General features: G+C 36.8%; 1 protein-coding gene across 2 annotated transcripts in view; it reads left to right on the top strand.

The window, feature by feature from the left end:
- The window catches only part of NAV3 (neuron navigator 3), a 474,286-nt gene extending 451,006 nt beyond the window's left edge, over positions 1-23,280 (top strand). For both annotated transcript variants that reach the window (XM_004384618.2, XM_004384617.2), the window contains 6 exons: positions 7,407-7,561; positions 8,606-8,677; positions 9,271-9,467; positions 10,604-10,722; positions 14,697-14,900; positions 20,631-23,280. In XM_004384618.2, coding sequence (XP_004384675.1) covers positions 7,407-7,561; positions 8,606-8,677; positions 9,271-9,467; positions 10,604-10,722; positions 14,697-14,900; positions 20,631-20,750 — 867 coding nt within the window. In that variant the 3' untranslated portion in view covers positions 20,751-23,280. The remainder of the gene's footprint in view (positions 1-7,406; positions 7,562-8,605; positions 8,678-9,270; positions 9,468-10,603; positions 10,723-14,696; positions 14,901-20,630) is intronic.
- The last annotated feature ends 1,022 nt before the right edge of the window (positions 23,281-24,302 follow it).

The raw sequence follows: 24,302 nt of genomic DNA, 5'->3' as shown, positions 1-24,302 counted from the left end.
TTGTCCCTATTTTTTCTTCCATGATCTTTATTGTTTTCGATTTTATATTTAAGTCTTTGATCCATTTTGAGTTAGTTTTTGTACGTGGTGTGAGATATGGGTCTTGTTTCAGTTTTTTGCATATAGATATCCAGTTATGCCAGCACCATTTGTTAAAGAGACTGTCTTTTCCCCAGTTGACGGACTTTGGGCCTTTGTCAAATATTAGCTGCTCATAGGTGGATGAGCTTATATCTGGATTCTCAACTCTGTTGCATTGGTCTATGTATCTGTTATTGTACCAGTACCAGGCTGTTTTGACTACCGTGGCAGTATGATAGGTTCTAAAATCAGGTAGTGTAAGGCCTCCCACTTTGTTCTTCTTCTTGAGTGGTGCTTTATTTATCCGCGACCTCTTCCCTTTCCATATGAAGTTGGTGATTTGCTTCTCCATCTCATTAAAAAATGCTGCTGGAATTTGGATTGGGATTGCATTGTATCTGTAGATTGCTCTGGGTAGAATTGACATTTTCACTATGTTGAGTCTACCTATCCATGAGCAAGGTATATTTATTCACTTATGCAGGTCTCTTTTAGTTTCTTGCAGTAGTGTCTTGTAGTTTTCTCTGTAAAGATCTTTTACATCTCTGGTTAGATTTATTCCTAAGTATTTTATCTTTTGGTGGGCTATTGTAAATGGTATTTGGTGATTTGTTTATTGTTTCTTTTATGTTTGTAAGATATAAATGTGCTGTCAGTAATGCTGGATACAGAGTCATTTGCAGAGAATTTGGCCAATTCATGCCAAATTGTCAGAAAATACACACTTTTTTTTGTGGTGGAGGGAATGGGAGAAAGGGAGAATGGTATAAATGAAAGGGGGATGGCAACCTGAGGTTGTGTTAGGGATAGCTGCTGACAGTATAGAATTACTAAAATAAAATGTGAATAAGAAATGAAATAATAAATTTTCTCTGAAAATATTCAAATGAAGCCGTGTAATTTCTGATGTGCTTTTTACTATGCCATAGATAGCACAGGAGAAAGCCAAAAAGCATTTACTGATTCAAAAAAAAACTAAACAATAAACCATCAGATGAAAAAAAAAATCTTTTCATGTTTTTGGTACCGCTGCATTTTACATTCTGTCCCTCTCCCCACTCTCCAAAGCCTCCTTCAAACTGCCAGCTGGAATATTTTGATTGAGAGCCACACACATAAACAATTACACTTTGTGACATTTGATATAGCAGGCCCAGAAGGCTAGAGATGGATTTAGTAAAGAATGCATGGCCAGCTGAAGCCTCTTGGAATGTAGGTGGGAAAAGATCTGAAAACTGAACTTGGAAGATTCATTTTTTAGTGTGTCTGGAGTCACAACCAGAGGAAGCAGTGATCAACCATTTTTATGTAACTGCTGTGTTCTGTGTGTATTTTTCAAAATATGGGATGAATCTCATTATTAATTTCCATCAAGTAGATGCAACTTTTTATTCTGCCTGACTAGATCTTGCACATGAAGCTTTGGGTGGCACTGCATCAATACTTCAATCTAAGATTTTACCCCAATCAAATAAGAATAAGGATCATGAATTGATTTCAAAGGGGTCTATGAAAAACTCTTAAGTTATATGACAAAATCCTGTGTGTATGGCTATATGTACATCTAACTGGTCCATAACTTTCATCAGATTCCCAGAGGGATCTACTCTTCCAAGATGAGAGAGAACCACATTAGGATCTAATGGCCATTTTCTTCCAAAAATCACTCACTGGTTTCTTAATTAGCAAATTCAATGCCTCTGCTTCTGTTCTCTCTGTCTTTCTCTCTTTTAACTTATGTAGAGCAAGTTGCTACAGTTGACCTCCCCCTTCCAGAGAATCTTCTTTCATGATTTGCATTCTCTCCTTGTTTTCCTCCTTCTCCCTAGTAAGCTCCTTCTCTGTCAGTTTCCCTGATCACTTTTCTGTAACCTACTAGTTAAATGAAAATATCCCCCAACATTCTGTTCTCTCTTATTTCTATTCTCATCTGGATGACTCCTATGACTTCAACTACCACTCCAGAAAGAAACTCTTAGCCATGCCCATTCTCCCGATAGTAGGCCTATGTTTCTATTAGCTTACTGATATGTTTCTATCAGCCTACTAAAATATATGTTTAGAAATGTCAGTTTCAGCTCTGACAAAAATATCATAAATTCATTCTCTTCCATTCATCTCCACCATTCCCACCCTCACACGCAAGTTAACACCCTTTAGCATGTGGACTACTTCAATAGCTTTCTAACTGCTTGGTCCACATCCTCTCTTAAACTTCCCTCCTCTCCTTTCCTGATCCTATTGATTCACCACATGGCAAGCTGAGTATCTTTTTATAATTAAAATCTGATCACATAGAGTCCCATTGCTTTCTACATTAGATCAAAAATCTTCCCACACTTCTACTATCCCTATTAAATACCATAGTCTCTCTTGGTTTCAGTAATCTCAGTATTCTCTTGACTGGTTTCTTCTCTTCCTCATTTTCCAATGTATTTACCATGCTGTTAAATTGTGATTCTAATTATGTTCTTCACGTTCCCAGAGCCTTCAATATTTTTTCATTGCCTACAGGAGAAGTCCAATGATCTTACCAATCATTCAATAATGCAAATTTTCTTTTCCAATTTATTCACTGCTATTTAATTTCACAAACCATATACTACTTGCTGTATCTTCTCCCTCTATCTGGAATGCTCCTCTCCCAACTTTAGACATAAACATTTTACAAAATCTTCAGAATAAAGAGTTAATGGCAAATAATACCTCCACTAGAAAACCTTTCCCAGCAGCTATACGTAATCTTTACATGCTCTGATAAAAATCTTTGGTCTATACTGTTTTGGAAGTAATATTTTCAACTGAATTATACATATTCATGCCAAATTTTCTGGGCTTTAAACTTCTTGAGTGTTTTTTCCATTTCTAATTAACTGTATTGTTCACATTTCCATTTGTCTTGAAAAATAAATTGTTCTCTCCTACTGAAAATAAAAATCAATAGTTTGCATTTGTTTACTTAGTAAAATCTGTATTCCTCCACATGGAGTCCAAGTCTTTTCAGTTTCCACTTTCACCATTGTCATGGATTGAATTGTGTCTCCCAAAAATATCTGTCAACTTGGCTGGGTCATGATTCCCAGTATTGTATGATTGTCTACCATTTTAGCACCTAATGTGATTTCCTTAAGTGTTGTAAATCCTATCACTATGATATAATAAGATGGATTAGTGGCAGTTACATTGATGAGGTCTACAAGATTAGGTAGTGTCTTAAGCCAATCTCTTTTGAGATATAAAAGAGAGAAGCAAGCAGAGAGACAGGGACATCATACCACCAAGAAGGCAGTGCTGGGAGCAGAGCGTATCCTTTGGACCTGAGGTTCCTGCACTGAGATGCTCCCAGACCAAGGGAAGACTGATGACAAGGACCCTCCTCCAGAGCCAAGGACAGAAAGCCTTCCTGTGGAGCTGACGCCCTGAATTTGGACTTGTAGCCTGGTGGATTGTGAGAGAATAAACTTGTCTTTGTTAAAGCCATCCACTTGTGGTATTTCTGTTACAGCAGCACTAGATGCCCAAGACAGAGTTTGGTACCAAGAGTGGGGTGCTGCTCTAACAGATACCTAAAATGTAGAAGCAGTTTTGAAACTGTAAATGGATAGAGGAGTGGCAGCGGCAGAGGACCAGCAGCAGCAGAGAATCTGCAGCGTCAGAGAAGCGACAGTGGCAGAGAACCGGCAGCAGCAGAACCAGGAGACCAGTGCCAGACAGTGCTGGAGCCTACCCACAGAGTGAGAGAGCTAAGTGCCTGTGCGCAGGAGGCTTCTTGGCAGAGTAGGGTGCCTCTGAGCACTTACCAGTGGAGCTACAGAGCTTTTGAGCTTTGGAACACTTGCCCAGGCAGGGCAGATGTGGACATGAGGCCCGAGGAGCCGAGAGGCCAAGAAACCAGGAAGCAGAAGCTGAAGAGACAAGAAACACAAGAATCCCAGCTGCCTCAGTCTCAAAAGGTATGGTCAGGACCTCGGGTTTCAAAGGGTGGAGCCTCGGCTTCTGGTGTTTCTAAGGGTGGAGTTGCCACTCAGACGGACTAGGAGAATGGTGCGCCTAAAGCTGAGGGAGCAGAGTTGCCACCCTCGTGGGCCTGGAAGGTGGAGCTGAAGTCCAGGGCCCAGGGGCCTCCACTCGGAATCTGGAGAGTGTGGCCAATACCTAGAGTCTGGAGGGCAGGGCTATTGTGTATATGGTCTCAGAGAACAGAGGATTATTTGCAAAGTCTTGAGGGCTAATGTAATGTGTCCTGCTGACTTGCTTGGTGCCTGTTATGCCCTCTTTTCCTCCAGTTTCTCTCATTTGTAATGAAAATGTCTAGCTTGTGCCTGTTCTGCCATTGTACTTTGGAAGCACATAACTTGTATTCTAGATTTCACAGATGAAGAGGAATTTTTTTTTTTTATTTTGGGCTTGAAGTTAAGACTTTTGCTATGATATGATGGGGTGGATATGTTTTGCATGTTGCAAGGACATGAAATTTTGGGGGCTAATGGGTGGAATGTCATGGATGAAATTGTATCCCCCCAAAATATCTGTCAGTTTGACTAGGTCATGATTCCCAGTATTGTATGATTGTCTACCATTTTATCATCTAATGTGATTTCCCTATGTGTTGTAAACTCTATCACTATGATGTAATAAGATGGATTAGTGGCAGTTATATTGATGAGGTCTACAAGATGAGGTAGTGTCTTAAGCCAAAATCTTTTGAGATGTAAAAGAGAGAAGCAAGCAGAGAGACAGGGGGACATCATACCACCAAGAAGGCAGTGCTGGGAGCAGAGTGTGTCCTTTGGACCTGAGGTTCCTTCACTGAGATGCTCCCAGACCAAGGGAAGACAGATGACAAGGACCTTCCTCCAGACCCAAGGACAGAAAGCCTTCCCCTGGAGCTGACGCCCTGAATTTGGACTTGGAGCCTACTGGACTGTGAGAGAATAAACTTCTCTTTGTTAAAGCCATCCACTTGTGATATTTCTGTTATAGCAGCACTAGATGACTAAGACAACCATCACCACCACCACCGTGTACCGTATTCTCCTGCAACAACAGGACGCTTATTATTTCTCCCAAACATATCACACACTCATACCTTCCAGCTATCACTCTTTATTCTTTAGACTTGACTGGTCATCCCTGAACTGTACTCCTATTATTCTCTGAACCTCAAGACTGCATTAGATGCCTGCCTCACCTGAGCCACCCTATAGTGATCTGTGCATTTCATTTAACACACTGTATTTAAATTCATTTGGTTTGTTGACCTGCCTCTCTGCTTATGAATGGATTATGCTTTATCTCTGAATTTTTGGTGCCAGAATATCTGGCAAAGAGTAGATGCTTGCTAAATGTGTGTTGAAAGAATGAATAACTGCATACTGGTCACTATTAGTTCTACTTATTCTTTAAGATATACCCCAAATGCCACCTCCCTATGAGGTCCATCAGGATTCCCCTGTTGGAAGTGATCCCTTCCCCTGCTTAAGTCACATTCCTCCTTTAACTTTTTTCGTGAAATGTTTCACGTTACATTTTCTTAGTTCATTATTTATGTATGTGTCTACCACCCTCACTAAGCTCCAAAGCTACCTCCTCCAGAAAGCTTTCCTTGTCACCCACCAGCTAGGTTAAACTTGCCACCCCACCTCTCATAGCTCCTAATGCACTTGTGACATTATATTGAAATTATTTATCGTATTTAAATTCCAGTCCCTTATGTGGAAACTCTTAGAGCCTACAGGGGAAGATAGTCTGATTACCATCTTAACTCCCGTGCCCAGAAAAGTACTGGATGCAGCTCTTTACATATGTTAGACTTAACTTGAACTCCATAATAGCAAGAACAGTAGTTTATATTTTTGTATACTCCCAGGGCTTGGTCTAGGGCTATAAACATAGTCCCACGCACTGCTGTCTAGTCTGTTCTGACTCACAGTGACCCCATAGGGTTTCCAAGGCAGTAAATCTCTACAGAAGCAGATTGCCACATCTTTCTCCTTTGAAGCCACTGGAGGTTCGAACCACTGAGCTTTTGGTTACCAGTCAATTGCTTTAACCACTGAGCAGCCAGGGCTCCCTATAAACATAGTAGGTAGTGAATATTTATAAATGAATGGATTACTTAATATAGCTAGATCAATGATATAAATTCTGTTTTATCTTTTTAAGTAAATGAAACTCTATAGACTATTCACAAGTTTTATTATTTATTTTGTATTCTGTGATTTCGACAACAGTTATTCTGTGTGGCTGGCTCAATATAAAACAAACAGATATTAGTCTTTAATTTTATATTTGAACTTAAATGAATATAGTAATAAAATGCCTCGAAACCCTGGGCATGGTTGTTTTATCCTCTTCTGCTTTTAGTTCTAAAACTAATATTACAGACAGAGGGAGGTGGCATCTAGGATGAATGATTCACATATTTACCTGGCTGCCAAAAATTGGGATCATGGAATTATTTTTAACCCTCGGCAAGATTTATAAATTGAAAATGTCATTGTAAATATGCAAATATTATGTAAATGCTTTTACTGATTAGGATAACTCCAAGAAGCCTAATTATGTTCCTGGCCTACCCATCTGTGAGAGCTGCCAATCAGCAAACTGGTTATCATATTTAGATTAAAAGCTACTTTGCAGGGATAATACCTGTAATAGAACCGAGAAGCTCAAGAACTGCTAAATGCTAATATCAAGTGATCTAGTGAAAAATTTTTGAGAAAGTTGTCTTTGTTTAAATACACAGCAATTTCATGCAGATTATAAGTAAAAAACCACACTTTTATCTGAGTCCTGGGGATACATTTTAAAATGTACCCCATCTGCACAAATTGGAAATTAAATATTCAAAGTATCAGTGGAAATTTAGGGGTGCCACTTTGGATTTAATGTATCTTTGAAATTATAAAACTTTCTAAAATTCAGTTTTATCATTGAAATACCAAAATTAAAAATGAGGTCTCAGTATTTGTGGTTCTTCATAAGAATTCATGCCTAGAACTCTTTTTATTTCTCTCTTCAGAGGAAAACAACTGAGAAATATGCCTTTGTCTTCACAGTTTTATATTTACTGTAGGTGTCCTGTACTGGTTCTTCTCCCCTTACTTCTCCCTTCTATTCTTGCTTTCCTTAAAAAAAATTATCCTGTCAGCATTATATGTTCTTTATTTGGTAGGCTAAGGTTTTATATCAATGGAATGGTCTATGTGTTTTTAATGAAAGTTACTAATGGAAAACAAAGAGTGTTCTTCCTAAAATATGAATTGCTTGCCATCTGGTATAACTATATCATTGATGTGCTTATTTTCTTTATTTTTTTAAAGGAAGTGCAACAATATCTAGCTAACCTGGCCGAACAGTGCAGTGCTGATAATAATGGTGTGGAGCTCCCAGTTGTAATAATTCTTGATAATCTTCATCATGTGGGCTCTTTGAGTGATATCTTCAATGGTTTTCTCAACTGTAAATATAACAAATGGTATGCTTATCAAATTTTTGGATGATGAAATATGAAAAATCGTGATCATATTTGCTTTTTAGACCTATAATGGATGCCATTAATTTGAGAAACCCTCATTAATATTATAGCATAGCACCAAGGAATCCTTATAGATTCCTTAGAGCATTTATCTACTTATTCAACAACTGTGTCCCAGGCACTTTTATGGAGGCTGGCAACATTATTTCTTTAATGATGTTAGCTTCTACAGATATGCTGAAAGTCTGGAGGATGCAAACATCAAGGAATAGTTTGAATCAGGGAGATGAAGAACTAGAAGGAGCCTCTCAAGCTCTGGTTACATTTTCAATCCATATCAAAGTTGAAATTCAGCCTTCCTATAAGGATAAATTTAATAAATTCATATATAACTCCCTCCATTAATGGGCCTGATTTATATGCATTTACTATGAAAGAAAAGGTTAAAGTAGGATATAATAATCTGAAAACTTATTAGCAATTGATTGTAGTATGTCCCCTAAAGAAAGGATATATAAGAACATCAACATAAATGATATTATTTATAATACTGCCGAGTATCCTAATCAAGTAATCTCTGCTATAGATACCAACCTTTAAAAACAAATCAGCATAAAATAAGGGTTGAAGCAAGAATACAAATTCTCTAATGTTAGTTAGAACCTTTAAAAATAACTATAAAGTATTAAGCTAGAAAAATTAATGAAGTTGATTAGAATCATAAGTTATAAGATATTAGAGTGGGATGAGACTGTCGTGATTATTCTAAGTTCTTCATTTTAGGTGGGTAAACTTGTCCCCAGAGAGGAGAAATGACTTGTCTAGGATGCCAGAGCTGATATTAGAACCCCAAATCTTAATTTCAAGCTCAATGATATTTGTCATTTTCCAACCTCAAATTACAAAGTTATTGTTTTAATACCCAATATCAAAATGGAATAATTCATATTTATATAAATTATTTTCTCAGATAGTTTTAATAGATTAATCTTTTATTCTTAATATATCTAAATTTCCTTTCCTTTTTTTTTTTTTTCCTTCTAGTCCCTATATAATTGGAACAATGAATCAGGGAGTTTCTTCATCACCAAATCTAGAGCTGCATCACAATTTCAGGTAAAGATGAATTGTGTGTCTGTGTGTGTGTGTGTGTGTGTGTGTTGGGGTGTTTTTTTTTTTTTAAGTGTCACTTTCTGTTTATTTTGATTGGTTGGTTTTTTTTTTTTCTGTTTGTAAGTTGGCAGATTTTGACAGTGGTGACCTGTGGTGTGCAAATAAAAAAATTCTTCAGACACTCTTTCTCAAGCAGACATTTTGTGATCTATCCCCTCCTTGTAATCAGAAGTGTTCCTTTAAAATAAAATAAAAGGGTTTTTCCTGCTCACTCTGTCACAAGCTAAAGTAGAGCACTTTTCTTCTAAGTGTGAGGAATGTGAAGAGAGTTCCTATTTCAGGATTTGTGATTCTTCTACAGAAGAGTGCTCAGCGTGCATCCTCCCACTCACCTCTGACGCACATGAGCTTCTCTTTAGCTCAGAAAAGAAGAGTTCTTTCAGTTAAAGCTCTAATGCTAATAAACTTCTCAATCCCTTTCATCGTAAGAATGTGCCATCAATTGAAATAGGAAAATAGCTACTTTATATTGGACAGGGAATCACTATGGACTTAAAATTTAATTTATATAAAACATCTGATTTTTTTTTTTCTAGGTGGGTACTATGTGCAAATCACACAGAACCCGTGAAAGGCTTTCTAGGCAGATATCTTCGAAGGAAATTGATAGAGGTAGAAATTGAAAGGAACATACGCAATAATGACCTAGTCAAAATTATAGACTGGATTCCTAAGACGTGGCATCATCTCAACAGTTTTTTGGAAACACATAGTTCTTCTGACGTTACCATTGGTGAGTTCCAGAATTACAATATGCCATTCTCCAGGAACAAAGGGTACTTGGTAAAGACGGCCAGATTGGATGGTGGAAAATAACAAGCAAAGCCAATATTTGTCGAGCTTCTAAACATTTAAGTTTACTTTTTTCCCTTCTGAAAGTTTGCTTTCTTCTAGGCTTTGTTTCTGTAATTAGAATTAGATTCATTTTATCAAATGTTCGTAGCTTACAAAAATCTCATATTACTTAGATTACTGATATCAAATAAGTTTAATATAGATAAATATCCAAAAATCAGATGATCATTTGAAATAAACAGTATCTGTCTAGCAATTTTTAGCTCATGGCTCATATCAAATATAGTTGTGAGAGAAGATTTTACTTAATATTTTGTTAAGGAGTCCTGTGGCGCAACTGTTAAGCACTAGGCTGCTATCCAAAAGACTGACTATTCGAACCCACCCAATGGCTCCATGGGAAAAAAGACCCTGGCAATCTGTTCCCATAAATATCACAGCCTAGAAAACCCTATGGGGCAGTTCTACTCTGTCACATTGGGATGCTATGAGTCAAAAATTGACTCAATGGCACCTAACAACAATAGCAATCTTTTTTTCAGGAATAGCAAATTGTTTGAATTATATTTCTTTAATTGACACAAAGATGTTTATTTTTGTATTCCTTCTTAAATTGCTTGTTTAAGACCCTTTCACATCATTATGGATCATACAGATTTACTCAGTAAAGACATCGTGTAGATTAGAAGGAAAAATTCTAAATTTGGGATCAGAAGACCTAGGCTGAGTCCCAATTCTGCAAGTAATAACATATTTTATATTCGACAATTCGTTTCAGCACAGTTTCCTCATTTGTAAAATGGAGCAGGTTTGACTGCATTATGACATTTAAGATTTCTCCTAACTCTAATACGTTGTGCTTTAGATTAAGATTTTCTTGTAAAAAGAAAGAAGGGGCTGGGATATTGGTCTTTAGTAAAATATATGATAATAATAATCAAGCTATTTAAGATTATCGTTTTCTAAAAGTCATGCAAGAATTATATTAAGTCCCCCCAAATAGTGCCTGAATATGTGTTTAGATTGTTAAATATAATGCCTCTCAAAAATGTTTTGTTATTTATTTCTTCTCAGGCCCCCGACTCTTCCTTCCTTGTCCCATGGATGTAGAAGGTTCTAGAGTGTGGTTCATGGATCTCTGGAACTATTCTTTGGTACCTTATATTCTGGAGGCAGTGAGAGAAGGTCTTCAGGTATAGTCTTCAAGGGTCTTTACAACCTTAAAAAATGGAAAAAATAAAACTATTTTTACAGAGCAAAAAATTTCATTTCCCTGAGTATGTCTGCAAAAAAACTAAAGGCATGAATTATATAAATATAGTGCGAATGTAAGAGCAGCTAGTATACAGTACCTTTGCCTATTCTGAATACAGATATATAGGAAAAACAGAAAGCAACGTTATTTCAATCTAAGGCCAAGTTTATTGCCATGGATATTTACGGACTGCTTTATTAGGTAGTCAATTAATTACCTAGTTCTACCTGTTAGGAGACAGCCATGATTTGCATGATTTATCTCATAGCATTAAAGGGCCAAGGACCATGTAAATCATGACTGTCTTGTAAGATGTAGAGCTATGTAATTAATAAGAGTCAGAATCAACTTGATGGCAATGGGTTTGGGTTTTTTTTTTTTTTTTTTTTTGATTTAGCCCTTTATACACTAATCGAATATTTTACAACTAGTAGTTTTTACTTGTAAGTTCCCTGTTTTTAGTACTCTTTATTGTTTAAAGTTTTTAAACATCGCTTGCAAGATCCTTTACTATTTTTGAGTGAGTACTCTAAGTTCTAAAACATTTAGCCGTTTTATCTATGACATGGTAGTTTAACATCATCTCTGCTGTTCCTCTCATCTGTCTTACATTACAAGGCCCTCCAACAGGCCCTTCTGTTTAGTCTTAACTAAAATAATCAAAATACATCATTAATGAGACAAACTTATTTTTTCAACAAGATATATTTTACCTTTTTCATAAATCTTGCTATTTCCTTACACTGAAGTCAAAATTTTAATAAATTATGGAATTATAAAACTAAAGTTGAGTCTTTAAGATTTGTATTGGATAATCACCCAGGTTATTGTGGAAGAATTCAAATCCCCATTTCAATAACTCAGCCAAGGTTTAGTCAGTTTTTGCTTAAGCACCTCTAGTTCTGGTAATAACTGCTATTAGAACTAAGATATAGTCTATGTTTTCTACATTTTTGTCTTCTGCAATGCAATTTTAATTTTTTATTTTACTGTATGTAAAAAAAATGATCATCTGGTTTTCTTCCTGTCACTTCTAGAAAATGTTAATATTCTAGAAAACCTAAGTTTAAAATTAATATTCAAATGAAATATTTTTTTCTCTAGATACGGTCTCAGTGTTAAACTGTCATCAAAGTTGTTATGTATGAAATTCTTCTGAATTCATATTTGTTTGCTAATGTATAGAAAGAAGCTTTTTAAAAAATCCATAAATATAATACAAAGAATGCCTAGCTTTCTCAGTTCTCGTTAAAAAAGCACGAGTTCTTTTTTCTTCATATTTAAATCATTATTTGTAAAACAGTATCCTGAGAATTATAATCTATAAAGCTTCCATTTGGGCAAAAGTATAATCACTTAATTATAATACCAGTTTCCTAAACTAAAATGAGAGATACATCAAAATTACTTTTGAAGAGGCATAAAAATGTCCCACGTTTCTTGCTGTGGTTCTGGAGGTTTAGTAGTAGGTTAATGTGAAAGCTGTGTCAAGTATGATGTACGCATTGTGGGGAAAATCTAGCACATGGGGGAGGAAAGAAAGGAAAGCCTTTTAGTGTATGGACAGTTCTCTTTGCTAGGCCAGAAAAGTCCATTGGCAAAAGGTATTCTTGGATTGGTCCTTACATGCTTTTTGGAGGAGTAGGAGGAAAAGGAAGCACTCGTGCCTTGAACCATCCCATTGGATCCACTGGTAACAAAGAATCTTGGAAGAAGAGGTGGAGAAATTAAGCCCGGCAGCCAAAGTGAAAATCTGAGTTGAGGAGAATAGAAAGATCCCCTTTTAGATGCAGGCTGATGCTTTGGTGAAGAACCATACAGGGAATGCTCTCTGCTACATGTTCTAGTTGGAAAAACACTGATAATGCAATGGATTTTGATTTTTATGCTGGTGATTCTTTCTTGAAATGTCGGCAATCAATGCATCTCATTCTGAATATTTAGATTTCTCTTCCTTTAATTCTTTTTCTATAGTATATATTTACCCTGAGATACAGGATTGAACATATTTAGGTTTTTATTGGTTGCCTCCCATTTTGTTGTTCTTGATGACTCTAAAAATCTGGCATCACTTGATTCTAGGCAATCATATTCTTTTTTTAAACATAGTTAAGCTTTTCAAGAATTTTCCTTCAATTAGATTAAGTTGTATGGCAAATTAAATTTTGATTTTTTGCATCCTCTATAAAACAGATGTTCAACTGAAAGTTTCCACTCTAAAACAAGAGAACTATTTTAAAAAAACAACTAATGATTGCTACCCATGTGATCATCTTATGCATCTCCTGAGAAAATATACAGATACCAGGATCAGGACCCAGACTCCTTTTTTTAGGCAAGGTTTTCACAGCCTCACGTATTCCAACGCTGGTCATAGACCCTTTCACGGCATCAGTGTCACTATTTTGCTTTTGCCTCACCAAACCACAACAAACCACATATTTTCCTCCTCTTTTAATTTTAACTTTTCTTTCTATGCCCTCTGTGGCCTTATGCTTTTCTGTAGAATCTCAGTAACCACTTTGCCCTCAGTGAGCTTGACTTCTACCTTAAAAAGTTTTCAGTATCTCTTGGATTCATCTCCTCTCTACTCTACTGCCAGGAACTATAATGAAACTACATCATCTCTTTTTATTGGGCTTCTTGCCTCCATATGGATCCTTGCAAAGTTTATGTGTCAATTTTCCATTTTCTCCTCTTTTACTAGTAGCCTTATATATAAACATCTAAAAAGAGTTTTTACAGGAAACAATCAGGATTATATAGATATATGAAATAGTTTTTTAAAAAAAACAGGAAGTTAATCTGAATAAAAATGGCTATCAGAGAAAGCATTCTCAAAGAAGTTTAAATAGAGTTAATCAGACAGAGAGAAGAGAAGTCTCTTTTATTCATCATCTTTCAAAAGCATGCTTTAGTAGTGGACGCTACCTATTATCTACCCATTGTCAGCAAGTTGATTCTAACTCATAGTGACCCTATAGGACAGAGTAGAACTGCCCCAGAGGGTTTTCAAGGCTGTAATCTTCACAGAAGTAGACTGCCATATCGTCTCCTATGGAGTGGCTCATGGGTTCAAACTGCTGACTTTTCAGTTTGCAGCTGAGTGCTTAACCACTGTGTCACCAGGGTCCCTACTTATTGTCTAGCATGACTTTTTTCAGTCCTCTATAACTGAAGCTTTTATTCCTCAACCTCAAGTTTCTCTTGGTTTGTAAAATTATTAATAAAGATAAATATGGGCACTCACTTCTATGTTATTTAAAATAAACCCCTCCACCCACTCAAATACTGATCATCTATCCCAAATGTTCATCTTTATTTTGACTAGCCTTCAAGGTTAAGGAAACCCTGGTGGCATAGCGGTTAAAAGCTGCAGCTGCTAACCAAAAGGTCAGCAGTTCAAATCCACCAGCAGCCCCTTGGAAACTCTATTGGGCAGTTCTACTCTGTCCTTTAGGGTTGCTATGAGTCAGAATCGACTCGACGGCAATGGGTAATAGGTAGCAGGTTGAGGTTAAAGTGAGCTACATAGATATGTTTAAAATCTCAAAAATTATTTACCAAAAAAATCAGTTGCCATCAAGTTGATTCTGACTCATGGCCACCCCATGTGTGTCAGAGTAGAACTATGTTCTGCGGGGTTTTTAATGGTTGATTTTTTGGAAGTAGTTCACCAGGCCTTTTTCCAAGGTGCCTCTAGGTGGAACCAAACTGCCAACCTTTTGGTTAGCAGCCAAGTGCTTAACTGTTTGCACGATCCAGGGATGCCTGGGAAATTGTTCAGGGACTCTTAACTCCGTTGAAATTCTGATGAAAACTCAACGTGCAAAGGCATCACTCAATTAGTAGTGGCGTTTTTACTGAATAGAAATGCATTCTATATGTGCTAAATATGCGGTCAACTTTTAGATGTATGGGAAGCGTGCACCGTGGGAAGATCCCTCAAAGTGGGTGCTTGACACGTACCCATGGAGCACAGCATCACTGCCTCAGGAGGGCCCAGCATTGCTTCAGTTGCGACCAGAAGATGTTGGGTATGAGGGCTGCACATCCACTAAGGAAGCCACAACCTCAAAGCACATTCCACAAACTGAAACAGAGGGGGATCCCCTGGTAAGAAGCTGATGTTTATTTTTCCTGTATAATCTTGAGTATAGTGTGTGGTCATTAGTATTCTGTCATTTGTATCAAAGACATTGCTTTCCCAAGGTGATATTTGGGACTGTTCTGATACTGGTACTCAGTTTTAAATCTTTTACCTTTGCCTAATTTTATTGTGTGAAAAGTTTAAACAAAAGACCAAACTTACATGCTTAAAAGTAGTCAAGCAACAGTCTGAAGCCACATTGAATTCTGTGACAGTAATAGGAAAATTCTTCTTATTATTCAGGGAATTGTAGAAAACAATAAATAAATTCATAAAACAACATGACTCAATTCATTAAGTATTTAAAAGAAAATCAAGTTTTGTTCTTAAAGAATGAACAGAGTAATCTAATGAACACTTTGAGAACTAAAGAATATGGTACATGTATTAACTAGTCCAACTAAATGTAGAAGTAGTCTTTGGTTTCTTCCAGTAGTGAAGGAGAAATTGATTTGGAAATCAAAGGGATATACCCTGCCTTGCTCCATTTGCAATAGTGTACGTTTTATTAGTTTTGAATAATCTGAAAATATTAAATATATGGTATTATTGGGAAAAAGAAACTTTATTTTTTATGTATTTACTTTATGTTTGGATTACTTTCTATAGATTGACGTCAGATGCAATGCATTGATTAGCTTACCATTTTATGACTAAAGAGATCGTTGGACTTGTACAACCAATACAGGAAGAAAACATAATGAAATAAAGGTCATTCTGTTACTTAAAACCAAAAAAAGAAAGAAAACTGGGAGGGGGAGGAATGATTAAAAGTCACAACCTATGACTATACTCAGGAATATAAAATGATTTGATGCTTTATGGTACACTCTATGCCATCAGCTTCTACATAGACACATCATCATCATCTAATCTGATCATTATTAACATTGTAGGTGTTACATGTGAAAAATCTGATAAATTTTCAAGATTCTTTCCCCAGCAAAATGTACACACCAGAAAATTGTGCATACTATTACAAGGGTTTCCATGAAGTCACTGAAGTATATACAGAGACTTCCTTGGAGTCCAGAGATTCCCTGTTTAGGACATCTGATCTAGACTGTATACTCCTCAAGGGCCTGGACTTAAATTTTTTAACAGTTGGCACATAGTTAGAAATCAACAGTGGAGGTCTGAATCCAGCATAATTGTGAGCATACACTGAATGATTGCTATTAGAATGGTTGAAAATTAATAGAGTAGATATAAGCCTTAGCACAGAATTATGGATTATTTCATCTCAATTTTTCATAAATCCCAGTCCTACCCCTGCAAACTGTTGATATACTAGTCTTCTTAAGGTGAGGACGGTTGTTTGTAAGGTTAGTTATTTTTGTAACTCTGTAGAGTATGGGATCTTTCAGTGATGCCCCCAGCATTCCCAATTGCCACATTCCTGGTCAGCTAAACCTACTAAGCACCTTTTCCCTGGCTCTAAATACCCTTGTCATTCAGTATGGAAAAGAAATCTAGAGTCTATCTGAATCGGATAGAAAAATTCCTGATTCCTAATCTGCTACTCCACTGAACATCGCAGAAACAAGGGGTAATGATATCTGACATGTTAAATGGTAAACGATTTATCATCAAAAACTCTTTGAATTAGGCATATTCTGATTGAAAAATAAATATTCTTTATCTGCTTTTATCTCTCGGTACTTCTATAATCACTGACATAAGGCAAAAAATATATTTGTAGTCTAAAGTAGAAATCTTAGGGAAAAAATTCCGTATTTAATGTTAGAAATCTGTTTTGTAATCTGAACAGGGTTGCAAGCTTTTAGCACATCTCACATTATTTAAAAAGTATGATGTGTAGATTAATTAATTCAACAAACATTATTAAATATGTACTTAGGGCTAAGACCTGGCAATCAGGAGGTAGATAGGATAACATTTCTGATCTCACAGTAAAGTAGCAGAGAGAGACATGTACCTACATAAACTACAGTAAAATAATGATAGTGGTACATGCTAGGTAAATTTGTGAGTCAGTTGAGGAAATGATTAAGACAAAACCTTAAAGAGTAGGTGATTCTTCAACTGGGTCTTGAAGGATGAATAGTAGTTCATCCTGTGATTGGATGGAGAACATCCAAATTTAAGGAAACAGCAAGTGAAACATTATGGAAGACTATAATCAAATGATTAGTTTAGGGAGAATATATATATGTTGGAACACAAGTGATGGAGGAGTTGAAGCTACAGAAGTCTACAATTGCTAGATCATGTCAAGCCTTGTTTATCCTTGTGGGACGTTAAAACTTTATCACACAAATAATGGGAGTCACCAGATGTTTTTGAGAAGGGGGTTTATCTAGTTAAATTTGCAGTTTATAAAGATCAATTTGGACAAATTGGAAGAGAGGGGATGGAGTCTGGGAGACTAATAGACTTGTAAATACCAGAAATGATAAAGAGCTGACTAAATTGATGATAGAGATTATATTTATCAGTGTGGGTGTAAGGATGAAGCAGGAGAGAAGGGAGGAGGGAAATGCTTTCGTAAAGGAGTATTATCTATTACATTGACTCTTTTTACTTGTCTTCTCATTTTACTTAAAGGCACAAAGCAATACTATGAGAAGGCAAAGTATTCAATTATATGTATTTATTAAGAATCTGGTGGCACAGTGGTTAAGAGCTTGGCTGCTAACCAAAAGGTTGGCAGTTCGAATCCACCAGCTCCTTGGAAACCCTATGGGGCTGTTCTACTCTGTCCTGTAGGATCTCTTTGAGTCAGAATGGACTCAACGGCAATGGGTTTGTTTTTTTGTTTTTTGTTTTTGTTTTTATTAAGAATCTAAGATTTGGAACTTATTGTAATGGAACATATCTATAATATGGCACTATTTTAAAGAAAATAAGAATTTCACCATACTTATTCAGTCTGTATGCTGAGCAAATAATCCGAGAAGCTGGACTATATGAAGAATGTGGCATCAGGATTGGAGGAAGACACATGAACAGCCTGCGTTATGCAGATGACACAACCTTGCTTGCTAAAAGTGAAGAAGACTTGAAGCACTTGCTGATGAAGATCAAAGACTACAACCTTCGTTCAGTATGGATTACACTTCAGCATGAAGAGAACAAAAATCCTCACAACTGGACCAGTAAGCAATATCATAATAAACAGAAAAAATACTGAAGTTGTTGAGGATTTCATTTTACTTGGATCCACAATCTACACCCATGGAAGCAGCAGTCAGAAAATCAAAAGATGTATTTCTTTGGGCAAATCTGCTGCAAAAGATCTCTTTAAAATGTTAAAATCAAAGATGTCACTTTGAGGACTAAGGTGCAACTCACCCATCCCCAAAACAAACAAAAAACAAACCCGTTGCTGTCGAGTCAATCCAACTCATAGCAACCCTGTAAGACAGAGTAGAACTGCACCATAGGGTTTCCAAGGAGCAGCTGGTGAATTGGAACTTCAGATCTTTCAGTTAGCAGCTGTAGCTCTCAATCACTGCACCACCAGGTCTGCTGTATAGGGTCGCTATGAGTCGAAATCCACTCGATTGCAACGGCCGCCTGACCCAAGCCTTGGTATTTTCAGCCGCCTCATATGCATGCAAAAGCTTTAAAATGAATAAGGAAGACCGAAGAAGAATTGTTACCTTTGAATTATGGTGTCGGTGAAGAATATTGAATTTACCATGGACTGCCAGAAAAATGAACAAATTTGTCTTGGAAGAAGTACAGCCAGAATGCTACTTAAAAGAGTAGATGGCAAGACTTCATGTCAGGTACTTGGGACATGTTAGCAGGAGTGACCAGTCCCTGGAGAAGGACATAGTAAAGTAGAGGGTCAGTGAAAAGGAGAAAAACCCTCAAGGAGATAGATTGACACAGTGGCCACAACATGGGCTCAAACAGCAAAGATTGTGAGGATGACGCAGGACTGGGCAGTGTTTCGTTCTGTTGTATATAGGATCGCTGTAAGTTGGAACTGACCTGATGGCCCCTAACAACAACAACATTTTTACACCACAAAACTTACAAAATTCGACAATCAAGTGATTTAACATATTTGTGACTAAGATGGAATTCTAAATCCTTAAACAGACCTCATTTACCATTTCTACTCTTAGAAAATCAGGAGTGTTTTAAAAATTATAGCTTTGTGTTTCAAAATCATTTTCACCCACGTGCTGGAATACACGGCTAGCCATTAAGAGAGAGGGAGGGATAGCCAAAAGAAAGGAGGGAGGGAATATAAATGCACTGCAGAATGTTTGTGTATGTGTGTGCATGCAAACGTGTGTGTGTTACAGAGAGTGAGAGAGGAGACAGAAAGAGACTGGGTGTCCATGGAGATATTTGGCTTACTGCGTTTCAGAGTTTATTACCAACCACTTCTGTATCCATATGTAGACAATTTAATAAATTCCAAGTATTTGACCAAAACTTATATTGAAAAATATTGTCCTGAATAACATTAAAATAACTTTAAAATAGGCTATCACTATAGCCTCTTTGTCAGAAAACCATTCTTGCTGAAGCTAGTGCTTGACAGTTTACCATTCATTTCACAAGCATTTATTAAACACACATTTTACCCACACAAGCACACAACATGCATACCTTTACATACAAGCAAGCAATCCTAACAGAATCTTTATTTCTCTAAGTTGGAAAAGAAAAGACAACTTGGGTTTCTTTATGAAATAATAAAATTAGTATGTATTAAATGATACAGATTATTACAATTTATAGAAACACTTGATAAAGAAACAGCTCCACTACCCTCATGAAGATACAAGCTGATTTTTCTGTGCTTTCTAAAATTGTTGGGCAATTTATCCACAATTGTTTTTAAACAATCTTTTGGGTTTTTTTTTAACTTCCCTCTCTGACAGTGAAGCTGAAGATTCATCAAAATCTAAGCAATGTGACTGTATTTTATTTAATAATACATAGAAATACTTGCTGCCTTTCTCCCCAGGTGCTTTCCCGCACACGTCCCTTTTACTAGAACAAATATTACCATTCTCCTAGAAGGCTGGGAAACTTGGACAGCTGCTATTGTTCCAGAAGGTGGTTTTTGTTTTCAGTGATATATCAATCATATTTTAGCCAGAAATTCAACAACAAAAACTTGACAGTGATTCTTCCCTTCTCCCTCTTCAGACACTCACGGTCTGCTTTATTCAGTCACCTCCTCTCGAGGTCAACTCCTAAACAGCAGATGGTATGCTTGTGTGCAGCAGCTGGCTTCATTCCATTCCATCCCCTCCGTCTCTCAAGGGACTGTGCGTGTGCGCGCCTGTGCGCGCATCTGTGTGTGTATGAACATTCACGACTTTCAGTTGCCATTCAATGCTTTCTGCTTCTAGCAGCCAAAAAGCTGGGAAGCTTGGCATACTCTCCAGCAGCTAGCCCAGATGTCCAGCTGTGATACAGTTTCCTTTCCAGTCTCCCTGCTGGAGCAGTATTCATTCACAACCCCAAATAAAAGAGTTATCTAGAGGCCCTATTTTGTCCTTATGGTTTGGTGTGTTAGTCATGTCTGGGAGAAACTGTGTAGGAGCCAGGGGCAATGAGTGAGAATCTAAAGTTGTTTTGCCGTTTTCACTTGGATGGGATGAGATGTTCCTCCGTGTGGCTCAGGGCCTTGTTTTTTTTTATGAGATGAGCTTTACTCAATGCATCACTGCCTACATCGATGTCTCTTTTTCTTTCTTCAGATGAATATGCTAATGAAACTCCAAGAAGCAGCCAATTACTCGGGCACACAAAGCTGCGACAGTGATAGCGCCAGCCACCATGAAGACATTTTGGATTCATCTCTTGAATCTACCCTCTAGAGGGTGAAAAAAGTTAGGGGAAAAGACTATGCTTTTTTTTTTTTTTTTTAAAAAAAAAGAAACTGTTTAAAAAGTAAGGTATTTTCACTAAACCACTGCCAGTATGAAAGCACCCTGTCAAGGCCCCTGACTCAGAGTCACGATCTACAAGGAGGCAGGAGAACTAAGTCTGAACTGCCAAGATGCTAAATTGAAATGGAAGCTTACCTTGGTTTTATTTCTAGCCATTTTTATATCCACAGAGTGATATAAGACCCCACTACTCGACTGGAAAGGGTTCTAATGACAGGGCAACTGAATAGATTGCACATGGGATAGCCAAACTGGAATTTATTTTTTCCTCTTTAAAAGTTTACAATGCAGGCCTTTTTTTTTTTTTTTTTTTTTTTTTCGGTCCCTACCTTTTGTTTCCTCTGGGGGGCTGTACTCCCCATGCAGGGTCCATTTTTCTGATCCACTCAACCTCCTTTGTGCCACATGGTGCTGGTCACAGGGTTCCAGTAGTGTTTGTGTTGTACGCTCCCCCCATTCCACAATGAATGCAAGAGGCCCGTCCTCCATAAGCACAAATGGAATTGTGCAACTACCAGAATACACTACTGTGACAAGCTGGATAAGTGCCAATTTAATTCTTAACTGCCATGTTCACTTGATGTGCTCCACCAACTTTTTTGTGTATGAGTCACAGGTTTTATAAGGTTGTTTTTACCACGGTGGTCTTTTTAAACCACCTGCCCACACCCTTACCAAGAGTTTTATACCAATTATTAGTCAACACTGACAAAAGGCTTTTTTAGGGCTTTCTTTGTTTGAGCCTTTTCAGTGAAAGAAGGAACATTTCCTATGGTGCTGTCTCACTGCCTTAAACCAGATTTCTACAACAATTTAACAGTTGTTATAAATCCTAAACCATTGATAATTTCCACTGTCTTTTCATTTACAAACAAGCGACATCAGTTAACACAGTAGCCTCATCTCTGTATATCTTTTTGTTTGTTTGTTTTTGAAGAAATGGATAGGAGAAAGATCAGCATTTTTACCTTGTGAATAGATTGCTTTGCCTATCCTCCAAAATATTCCAATAACTCAGAAACCCACTTTGACCGTCACTTCAAAGCTGAGACATGTGGCTAAATTCCATCCAGTTCTAGATGAGAGAGTTTCAGAAGGCGGGGGATTTTAAATCCTTATCCAGCCGAACTGGAAGTACCAGATGCAGCCTGAGCACAGCTATTCGGCTTTCCTTCCCTATTCTTTTTTTTTTTTTTTTTTAAATAGTTTTGATGCATGTTGTTTTGATTGCTGTTGTTGTACATGAGAAATTCAGCATTAAAGAACACTGAAGCAGTGAAGTCACTGTGGAAGACAAAGCGTTTATACTGTAAAAGAAGGTTAGATTTGCACAGTCTACTGGGTGGGTATTGTAAATAATACTTTTTAAAACTTGCACAAATCAAAAGACACACACAAATAATGTATTTTATCCTGTTGGTGTTAATGAGGTATTTCACTTGCTGAGATTTCCTGTACGTTGCAAATACAGAATGCAAACCCTCAAAGCTGTTATTATCTGGTGTGTTTGTCCCGTATTTACAGTTGTTATGACTATGCAGGAGCTATCAGTGCTAGAGTGAGCATGCTTCGAAACTGTACATGAAGCCAATACATTTTTGGAAAAGTAAAACTGTCTGATAGTGCATCTGTCATGGCGGCTTTAAAGAGAGTGCATGAAAACTGATCAGAGTCATTGGAGAAGTTACCACCACACACAGAGGACAGGTTTTAAACTTATAAAACCCAAGGGCTAGGCCATGGTGTAGACTCGTTCTATGCATGTGAAAATGTGCTACCTTTAGGACGCGTAATTGGTGCTACTCTCTGTGACCATTATGGGTCAGTTACTATAGAACACCACCACCACAAGATGGCTGTGCAGTTTTCAGAGTGTCACTGAGTCTAGAGGTTCTTATACGGTGCTATTGCCCTAGGGAAATCCAAACTGAATTTATGCACATAGAATTGTCACCCTGACTTTGAAGCCTCAAACATGGATCAAATCTGTTGTGAAACATCGATATATGTAGCTGGATGAGTGACTAGTTGCCCTTGTATAATATGTGATCTAAAAAATTGCTAATCTCTCTCTGCCATTTTGAAAAACACAATCCAAACATGAGCATAAACAGAACCTCCTGCAATACATCCCAGTAGGTCCACCTAGTTTACAACTTAAACTAGTTTGTGAAACATTTGTCTGTAAACATTTTATATTTTGTACATTTTTGATGTAACATATCATGTAAATAGACAGAAACAGTGAAATAAATCATCTGAAGAGTTTTGTAGTCTTTGTAAAGCCCCAACAATAAGTACTTGGTGTCAATGGACTTACCTGGATGATGTATTTTCTATTGGTTTATTGTTCCTCTAGCTTGCAAACCAGCTTGCATATATTTTTTTGCAAATGTGCACCCTGTATCTGTCTAAATTATTACTTTGCCATTAAAGTGGAATTATTTATTGAAAACAAGTTGTGGAGTCTATATATGGAGAAAAATTGAGCAATTATACACCAAGAAGTGTCAAACGTTAAACATGGTTTGCACTAGTAATATATTATCAGTAGGGATGTGAATTTATATTTTATATACATCATAAAAAAAGGAGTATCATAACTTTCAAGTAAATAAATAAACTTAAGTCAATTGTTGTTGTTAGGTGCCGTCGAGTTGGTTCCGACTCATAGCGACCCGATGTACAAAAGAGCAAAACACTGCTCGGTCCTGTGTCGTCCTCAACAATTGTAGCTTAAGTCAGTAGGTATATCTTTAAAATCTGAATAGCCTGCTTAAATGCCTGATTATAAGTTAAGAATTAATATAAAGTAAAATGTTGATATTCAGTGAGTTGAATCGAGTCATTAAATGTTTCTTTGTTTTTATTGTATAAAGTCTTTTTTGACCTTTTAGCGCTAAAGATGAATTTAAAGCAGAATCACTCCTTCGGTGTTTTTTTGTTTGTTTTATTTTTTTATAGAGGAGATTAGGGGAAAAAAAAGCAAAAACAAGGAACACCTTTTGGAGTTAGAATTTTTTTTTAAGTACATTGGGCATCTCGTCAACCTCAGTAATTTGAATGTATATTTGTTTGCTATAAATAGGGTTTTAATACTAAAAGCAGGTTTTAATTTTAACAGCAGGAAAATAAAACAGTTGAAAAGCAAAAAAGGGTATTAGTTAAAATGAACTGGTTATCAATAATGAATTAAAATTGCTGCATTTTTTCCTTCATTCACAGTTTGGAAGATGCAGAAAATTTCCACAATTTAGTTTGTCCATATAAACTTTGAATTAATACATAACTTGAATACAATTCTGACACATGCAGTATCAACTTGTATGAGTGTGAATCCTAATTCACACTTCTTTCTGTGTGACCTTGTCCAATTTACTCAAACTCCATGTACCTCATTCCCTCACCTATAAAATGATGATAATAGTAGTATCTACCTCTCACGGACTGCTGTTAGGATCAATGAGTTATTACATACAA

The sequence above is a fragment of the Trichechus manatus genome, unplaced genomic scaffold (assembly GCF_000243295.1).
Source record: "Trichechus manatus latirostris isolate Lorelei unplaced genomic scaffold, TriManLat1.0 scaffold00125, whole genome shotgun sequence".
Taxonomy (NCBI): domain Eukaryota; kingdom Metazoa; phylum Chordata; class Mammalia; order Sirenia; family Trichechidae; genus Trichechus; species Trichechus manatus.
This window is presented reverse-complemented; position numbering and strand designations above follow the sequence as displayed.